Source organism: Clavelina lepadiformis, chromosome 9 (assembly GCF_947623445.1).
Source record: "Clavelina lepadiformis chromosome 9, kaClaLepa1.1, whole genome shotgun sequence".
Classification (NCBI taxonomy): Eukaryota; Metazoa; Chordata; class Ascidiacea; order Aplousobranchia; family Clavelinidae; genus Clavelina; species Clavelina lepadiformis.
In genome coordinates, this window is record NC_135248.1 from 14,807,735 (window position 1) to 14,817,172 (window position 9,438).

At 36.6% G+C, this 9,438-nt stretch overlaps 1 protein-coding gene across 1 annotated transcript; it reads right to left on the bottom strand.

Annotated features, from left to right (window-relative positions):
* Positions 1–231: 231 nt before the first annotated feature.
* LOC143470049 (carotenoid-cleaving dioxygenase, mitochondrial-like) lies at positions 232–4,490 on the bottom strand. The gene is made up of 12 exons (XM_076967897.1): positions 4,221–4,490; positions 3,891–4,002; positions 3,406–3,552; positions 2,936–3,132; positions 2,520–2,688; positions 2,145–2,280; positions 1,790–1,953; positions 1,503–1,618; positions 1,106–1,280; positions 861–954; positions 430–588; positions 232–362 (listed from the first exon to the last, which is right to left on the bottom strand). The coding sequence occupies exons 1-12, from the start codon at positions 4,417–4,419 to the stop codon at positions 309–311; spliced, it is 1,722 nt and encodes a 573-aa protein (XP_076824012.1). The 5' UTR covers positions 4,420–4,490; the 3' UTR covers positions 232–308.
* Positions 4,491–9,438: the final 4,948 nt, after the last annotated feature.

The window sequence follows — 9,438 nt, forward strand, 5'->3', positions numbered from 1 at the left end:
AACCTAAGCCAACAATGTGACAGCACTAAACCCGTGCACACAACGGCGCGACCACCAGTTACTAATTTGTCCTCTGTTCTCTGACTCATATTCTATCTTTGCTTATAACTTCTTACCTCCCTTTCACAAAGTCTTTAACCAAAGTCCTCGAAAAACTTAAAACGTCTTTATGCTCCTCAAGTGAACGTTTTTGTGCAGGGCAACTACTACTTCTAATGATATGATTACAACTCAAAAAAATTAATTTGTATTTTACATAAAAACTTTAAAGCAAAAAGCCAACGTCTAAATATTTATACACGAGCAAATCATAACGAAGAAGTAAAAACGCCATGTAGCGGATATGGAACTCTTGCGTCAACCTGCAATCAAATAAAAATTAAACTGGATATATTTCTTATGGAAGAATTGGTATGTTGTTGATTTTACCTCCGCTCTCCCTATTTCAGTGAAAGTTTTCGCATCGAGTACAACCATGAAGACAGGATCGTCGACGTTCGAGCTGATGACGGTTGAGAGGACAACTCCATCGTCCTCATTTGAACCTTGAGGATTCTTTACGAAGATTGGCTCCGAAGTGAAGAATCCCTGAAAATTAAATTAAAATGATAAATATTTTAGACAAAAAATCAACTGAGTCAACTATAGTTAAAGAATAAATATAAATAAATAAATAAAAAAAATTTAATAATTTTGTAGCTTAAGTCTATAAATTGATTAATTATTACAAACAAACGAAATAACTGACGTCATTGGACAGAATTATGTAACTAACTGCAGTCGCTGCTTGAGCTGCTGTTCAATAGACATCATATTTGTTAGAGAGCAATACTTCGGTATAACGACTAACTGAACTTCACCTTTTCTTCCCACCAAAGCATCTGTTTGGTTTCTGTGTCAATCTTGTACAGTTGATTGGGGAGAGCTTCATTTGAACCAACACAGTAAATGTACCTACATCATACGCAAAACGTACATTATTAATGGAAGTTTTGCTTAATTCAAATTTACACCTTAATATTGATTGAGTAGGCTACAAGTAAAATAAACTGCAGATAAAATTTGTCCTGCCAGGTTTCTTCGCAAAGGTCGTGCATCGTCCCACCTGTATTTTTTCCCATTGTTTTCGTCATAATTAATACGAGGAAGCTCGAGCATGAGGAGATTGTTCTTTTTCCGGATTTCTTCATCATAGAGAAGCTCAGGGGTGAGGAAAATGGATCCGTCTTCCCTCTTTTCCGCTCGAGCTTGGCACCCGGGCAACGTAACTAGATTCTCGCCTAATCAAAGAATAGAATTACAAAAAATAAAGATCTCTTTAAGCCTAAGCAGTTTACGACTTGAAAAGGCACACGAAAAGGGCAAAAGGTTTTACAAAAAAACAACTAAATTTTTGATTTTTTTTACGAGTTTTATCTTAGCACCTATCGATAAAAAATGCACCAATATGTTAACCTGCGTATCTTAGTTTTAATTTGATTTAAAATCTTATGGTGGTTTACCTTTGGGAATGCTTTCGTCGACATCTAGAGGTAGAACATATCTCTGAGGCCCAGAAAATGGAACCGTTTTAAATTTCTGGAGAGCTTCATCTTTTCCTCTCATGATATCCAAGCCACTGTGAGATAAAATTTAAGGCAATAACTTTAGTTAACGTACTTCAATGGCTATTTAATTTCGTTAATTGGAGGATATTCTATATAACATAATGGTTTTATCATTGTAACAGTAGCCTAGATAACCTTAGATAACTTTATTAATAAGATCTACAATGTTGCTTGTCACTTACAACCATCTGAAGGTTTCGCCATCCGCGCAACACATGTCAACAATGAGGAAAGTTTTTCCTTCCAATGTTTCCTCGTAGGCGTTGACGTGATGAAAGCAGAAAGTTCCTTTTGCCGCGTATTTGACTGGAATCGCTTTCTTAGTTTGTTTGTTTATGACGTGGAACTGCGTAACAAAGAAAATTAAAAATTGGATTGCTAAAGTAAATGGATATGTGCAACAGACTCTTGGGTAGTTGCGTACGAACAAACTGCACCAAATGCATTGTTTGCATTAAGCAATATTAACAATCAATTATATCAATGATTCTACGCTGATCAAGTTTTCATGAAAAAGATGAACCATAGATATCTTACAATTGATTCTTTTGTCTTGTCCATGTACATGTTGTCCATGAAAGCGTTCCATGTAAAACGCCACTTAAGCATCTTGGTGGCGCTAACCCGAACCGGTTGGTCGTGCAAAATGAAGTGTTTTTCAGATAAACCGAAGCTGCAAAAAAGCGTGCACCTGTTGTATACATGTAAGCGTATATCTAAAAATAGATTTTTCTTAAAAGAAACATTTACTTCACTGCCTCTCATTAGGGAAATTAAAGAATTTAGATTGTGACGCATTAAGCCTCATTAAATCAAAAAGTATTAAAATCATGCAACAGCTTTTACACAGGAAACTTTTCAAAGATGTTGAACAAGCACTTTCCAAAGTGACTGATTTCGGATTGAACTTACCTGTGAAAATAGGAAGGGTTAAACTTGTCATCCATCGGGACTCCGGTGTGGATTTCAAGATCCTGCATCGGGTCTTCCTTGCTCATGCTCTCAGCAGGAACTCTCACAACGCTGTACTGGAAGTTTTTGCCAAAACTTTGACCAACGTTGTAATAATCTCCATTCGTGTCTGTTGGATAACGTCACTAATTAGTATAAATTAATCTCTCGACTTACAAGAATGCTATTGCGGTAAACAAGGATACTGTTGAGATTAAAGATTAATACCAACGTTTCAATAAAGAAATAAAGAATACTTTAACCTAAACAGATTGTAAATTGTACATAACACAAAAGGTTTCAACTGTATTAGATAAGTGTATTAGATGTATTAGAGTAAATTAGACTGTATTGGGTAAAAATCTTGCTTATAATACCGTAATGTGGATGTGCCGTTGACATGGAGACGTTCAAAAAGTCTCGGAAAAAAACGAAGTTCTTCTGTTCAAGTGTCTCTCCGTCGATCCTGTGCGCAATTGCGGCATCGGTCAAAGCGTAATAAACGTTGCCGAGATTGGCGAGGTTCACGCTGCAGTTATCCATTCTCGGGAAAGAGGTAAACTGACTGAAAAACCTGTGCAAATAGAACTAACAAAATGGGTGTAAAGTCAGAAAAATCGAAATGTGTTTTTGACTTTTATTGCCTTGCTTTTTCGACAGTTGTAAGAGCGTACGAAGAATGTTTTTATTGTGATTTTCCTTCAAGTTACAGAATGCATACGTTGTATGATGGTAATGTTACTTCCTACTGTAGTGTAGCCTACATAAAACTGTAACTACTTGTCATGTAATGTGCAGGTGCAGTAAAGAAAATACTTATACAGTACATAAACAAAAATCCTGTTACCTTGAAAATATGTTCTTACAAGGATCCGGCATAGAACCAGTTCCAAAACTTCCAACCAGTATCCGGTTGTGTTTGTGGTTTATCCTGTACGACTCGCTCTCGATAAACTTTGCCATGTAACTCACTTTTCCTTCTGAGATGGTGAATCTGGAAAAATAGGTAAAACATTATGTACTTTCAAATGAAGTTGAACATCCACTAATACCGCAAATCCGATAATAACACTCAAAACTTTATAAAACATAGAAATCTTGTAAATATTACAAATGCCGTCATCTCTATGCTATGTCTGTTCCGCTTCGCTTAGCGCAGTTGGTGTGGTGAAGGCGTGTCACACTGTTTGCAGTGTGCGTGGCCACAGGGTTAAAAATATGTCACGAATACGCTAAATGCGTCACGATCACATAAACCACAATTAAAAAGCTGTTGGATATGACTTGCAACTTAAGCACAAAGTTCAATTATAAAACATAGTCCATACGTACTTGTGTATGAGCGCCTGGCCGTCGAACCAATGTTTAAATGTGTCAGGGCCGATGTCGTATTCGCCTGGGCCATTACGTAACACTTCCCCATTCAACCAGAACGGAATGTTTCCTGAAATTCGATACAACCAATGACGAAGCAAAACGATTGCCATAAACAAAAAGTGAAGGTACTACTCCAAGGGTATTAAACTTTAGATCATTGTAAATCCGTGGAAAGAATTAGGTTGGCTTTATTACTGCAAGTAACGTCAGTCAGTGACCGTACCAAGTCATTGACGTCATCTGCTAGTGGTGGCCGCACTCACAAAACCTAAGAGATTAGGTTACCTTTAATTCGACATTCAGTCGCTGGTTTGTTTTCACCATTGCCAAGTCCAGCTCCAACCGGTGTAAGTGTCTTGCCTTTCGTAGTCATAGTTGTTGAATATCTTTCGTTACTGTTTATAGAGTACCCTCTGTTAATTGTTCTTAAAAAGTTTCTCAGCATTGAAAACAATAACTTAGGCCTATTCAAGCCTAGAATCATGAACAAAATAAACTTAGCCGGCAACAAAAACTGTCTCTATGGAAACACTGATACTTGTGCGGCATGAAACAGTCAATAAAGCAGATCCACTAAGACTAAGCGCTTTGCCGTTGGCAACTGGGCCTCATTGAAACCTACGCGCACATCTTATAAGCCGCTGTTATGTAATCTTTCTCTATCGATGCTTGTCGACCAGACGTACGTGTTGGGGAAAGTTTCCTGCCGTCATCAATGACTTGCAAAAAATTTTACTCGATTTTGTGCTATTGCATAACAAGTTAATAATTACTGTGTAAGTTATGTTAATGATGTTACAGTTAAGCTATGTCTATAGAGTTTCAGATATGATTTAAAAACAATTTTAGCACAGGATCAGTGAATTTTGTTTGATTGCTATACCCACCAACTACGCAACGTCTCGTCAACTTTCACAACGGTTATTACTGATTGTAGCAAGTTTTAAGGTTATTTATTTTTTAGAATATGTCATGAGGGAGTGTTTTCTCCAACGTTTTACAAAACACATTGCACGAATGTTTCTTGTTCGATCAACCAAATTGTTTACTTAAATGTACAGTCATAGTTTTAAAGAAATAGTTCTTTGCTGGTGTTTTCATAATGCTTCGATGACGTTAAAATTGGCGCTCATATGACTTCATATTGTGCACCTTTTCAAACAGCATTATTATAGCTGAAGTTTTGACATCACTTCTGCTTAACCTTAAAATACAGTTATGAAATGTTGTTTTCGTTTCAACGTTATAACGACATAACGATACACAGCATATACTAACCTCAACCGATTGTGACGACATATCCGGTATCAAGTCAAGCAGCGTTTTCTAAATTTTGCTAAACGAAAAATACATTAAGCTGTCAGCCACTAAAACTTATTTGCTGTCCCTGTACAGGGTACAAGAGTATTTTTAACGTACCACCTGCCTGTTGTCAAATCTCAGCACATGCCTAGTATTGGGGAAATAATTTTAAAAACTACCACCATATTAGATGAAAATCAATCAAATCCCTTGTCAATCAAATTGTTCTGCAGTTTGTATTATTCGCTTTTTACGTCAACACAGAATATCTTTCATTCCATGTTTGGTAAGTGCTTTACTCGCCTTTGCAAAAACCCAAGCTCATGTTTTTAAAATCGGCAAAAAGTTTTATGGGTAAACTTTACTCCCAAATTTTAGTAAAATGTTAAAGGTATTTTCACATTTTATACTACACTCATAGCGAGTAGCACTCATAGCGAGAAAACGTGTTTTCATTTAAACATCTTTTTTGCAAACACGTCAAACCACACATCGCTCTATGAGCTGTGCCAGTTTCCTCGAACGTGACTGACGTCTCGTCAAAATATGACTGGAGAGCTTTTTTCATGAAGTTTGTCTTCAGAACCATACAACGGGCAGTGAAAAAGCAGAAAATAAAATGGACATTTTTAAATACTTTTATTCCAAGTGCTTTTTTATTGTTTGATCTGCAAAAGTTGATCTTGCTATTAAAATCATTGCATGGCGTATCTGATCGCTGTAAGACCTACATCATATTTATGCTAAATTATATATTGAAGTTATACTTGCTTAAACAATGACAAGTGTAACTTACACGAGTTAACTCTGCAACTTTTTTAGACAGCAAACAGACTGGAATAAACTCTGAGCGAGAATTGAAATTAAATTTGGAAAACGAAGTTGTCTTTCTAAAAAATCTGTGGAATGAGTGGCCGTGGTCATCCATTTAATTTATCGCCGTTGACGTGTTGGATCGAAAGACATTATTAGCTGATAATACCATGCGTTTGTCCACGTGAAAAAATGAAAAAAAGCAATGGAAACCTTAAATCGTGAATAAAAACAATGATTATACCCGCATGCTTATGACAGCTAGCACGGCTGCTAAACCCAAACTTAGCCAGCCTAGCCTAATCGCATATCTTCAACAACGGGCTCCGTAACCTACATACGGTGAAATGGTCACTCTGTTTTGATTTATCACATCTCAAGCAGGTTTACTTCTAAATAACTTTTTGTCTGCAGTCACCATGTCACCTGTGTTCTTCAAGACGTTCCTCGTCAATTTCGTTAATCGGTAGGTGGCGGAAGAGATTTATCGTGCCGAAATCTATGTTTTAATTTTTGCGCTTTTGCTTGTGGTCACTGTGTTATGAGCAAAGTTGCACGTTCAAGGTTATTCAGTCGTTGACGTTGTAGACTCAGCTTAGTTGTCAACACATCATGTATAAACCTAACCTTAACCCTAATTCATGTTGTTTAACTTCAACAACAATTTGCACTTGACTAAAATAACTTTTTTGGGTGAAATTTCTATGAACCAGCTTTGGCAAGGGGTCTGAACCTACGGTAAAGTATTTACTTTCAAAATCCTTTGGCATTGTGGTTGTGATTTGTGTTAGAGTCATTCAAGGTCTACAAACTTTTATATCCTTCATGAATAATTCAAAAACCAAAATACATAATACTTTATCATACCTTATCACAATATAATATCATATGCAATATCATATCTTTATTCGACGAATATATTATCGGCAAGTAATGCCTTTCTGCTTCTTTTATAAATCTCAAAGCACTTATTTATATTTCCTTTAGTTTCTTCTTACACATTTAGTATAGGATGATATTACAAAGACACTTTATGACACAATTTTTGTGCACACGGTATGATAATGACCTAATGGAGTACCACGGATAACAGTTAGAATAAGAAACGTGACCTACTTGAGAAAGGACTGATAAAAATCACGACAACCTTCAACCGGCGTAACTCTGGACAGCTGTAGGCAAAGTAGTTAATATAATCTGATGAACAAAATAACGAGCTGAAAGCCAACACTACTTGCCGTAGGGTCTCTCTCGCATGGCACACTTCGAAGTCATTACCTATAGGCGTGCAGAGGTTTTGTCGTAGTAGTTTTGAGATGTGGAGTATGGAATGTTTACAAAAGCTTCTAGCAAAACGATTAATATTGTTGATTAAGGTGTTTATGTAAGATTATTTCCTAGAACTTTGGGCTAGGTTGTAAAAGAATTTAAAGCTTTAGCCAAAAAGTTAGGCAAGGTAGGTACTTGGAATATGCAGTAACTGGTACCAAATTTTTCAATTTTATTTAACTGTAACCCCCAAATTAAAGTAGTTTATTGACGTTCAAGCAAAATGTGGTGTTGAATAGTCAGCTTGAGATGTATTTTCTTGATTGTTAACAAAAAGTAAGTTTTGCCGATCAAAAATCAATCAAAACATTAAAACATTGTTACATTGTATCAAATGGTCGTTGAGTTGATTCTTTGAAACACAGAAATGTCGGAACTTGCTTGCACTGAAGCTAACAAATTGTTACAGTAATTGTTATTGGGGCAATTGCCCTTTCCCAAAACGGACTGGCTGCAGAAAATGCTATGTTCAACAGAAATTTTGTGCGTTACATTGAAACAAAAGTAAGAAAGAACAAGTGAAACAGAACAAATTAAAAATGTTACTACGACGGAAGCGGAACGCTCACTGCTGTTGGGCTCGGGCGTTGTTATGAGCCGCGGTATTGCCACGACATACTTCAAATTGCTATCTCAGCCTGTAGGACCATTCCGATGCTTAGCGAAGCTTAATTGGACTGATAGTTAATATCGAGCACAGTCCTGATGTTGCGACCTTACCTCGGGCTAGTTAGTATTGTTGAACGAAAAATATCTGCTTGCCTCTGTGTGCGGCTTCTTTGTGCACATAAGCAGTAATATTTGTGGCAGCTGTATTAAATTGCGTATCTCGCTAACTCGAGAATGCTTTGACGACTATCGCTCCCAGAAGTCAACTCGCCATTTTGTAAAGCTTCGTCATTGTGATGTAATAATCACATTGTAACTGCTATCACCGGGTTTAAGTTTTACAGTTTGTGATTCTTTGTATCAACAGGGAACGAATTTTCAACCCGAGCGTAAATAGTGGAAATGAAATTAACGATATTGTGGTTTATTTTACGTTGTCAAACAAATGGAAATTAGCCAAAAACTAAATGAAAACGTTTGCAAATAAAACGCTGTCTAACGAATTTCCGTATCTAGAATATCTGCGGGTGATTCCGGTTTTGTGACGATGAATATTTTATTTGTCTTTCAAAATTGGAAGTTTACATTAAACGACAGAAGCCAAACCGAGGTGATCACGTGAAACCTCTCATATTGTTTTGTCAGTTATGCCACGTCTTAGGCCTGGATTATGCATGATTTGCTGAGCCTGATGCACAGAATGGAATAACTTTCATCTATGTTTCTATAAAACTATAATTAGTATAAAATTGGAAAATATCAATAAACTTTGATGAGACCGACCTCGTGTCAACAACACCCAAGAACCGGTGCAATAACGTACCATAAGATAAGCGAAGAGAAATTGCTCAGGTAGCAGCCAATCAGGGAGAAAATAATTTTAAAATTGCCCAATCACAAAATCACTGCAGGTGCCAGAGCGGAAATGGTTGACTAGTTTCGAGAAATATAACGAGCGTCTTAGTAAATAATTTGAGCTAATTTTGTGAGTTCTGTGTAATTATTACTTTTTATTACTGGGTGGGCGGTAGTTAAAACCTGTAAATATTGGGAAATAATTTGCACCATAGGAAAAGTAATTATCGAATTTACGAGATGGTTATAACAGGATCGTAACTTGGTTCTGCCAGCATTCAAGTTTTTAAAGCTTTAGCCTTTGTAGTTACGATGACTGACTTTTTAATGTATGGGCCTTCTGTATATTCATCTCGTGCCTTTTGCTTGCCGCGTGGCTTGGGAAGAAAAATTTTTTAATTACTATTCTTGGAGATCATAGCAATTCTTGTGCTTGGTACATCAGACAAACGTCATTATCATAAAAATTCCGATGATGTAATGGTTAACAATCCCTATACGATCTATAAATGAATGAAGACATATACGCAGTTACGCACAAGACAGCTTTGAGTGTTTGTTTTTGATTACATAATTTGGCGAAACGCAGAGAAGA

What these genes read in the sequence shown, in the direction of transcription:
- LOC143470049 (XM_076967897.1), bottom strand. Translation starts at nt 4,419, where the DNA reads ATGATTCTAGGCTTGAATAGGCCTAAGTTATTGTTTTCAATGCTGAGA. An exon ending in AACAATGGGAAAAAATACAG is followed by an intron (nt 955 to 1,105) that starts GTGGGACGATGC and finishes CGTATGATGTAG; the next exon opens with GTACATTTACTGTGTTGGTT. An exon ending in CTGAAATAGGGAGAGCGGAG is followed by an intron (nt 363 to 429) that starts GTAAAATCAACA and finishes ATTTGATTGCAG; the next exon opens with GTTGACGCAAGAGTTCCATA.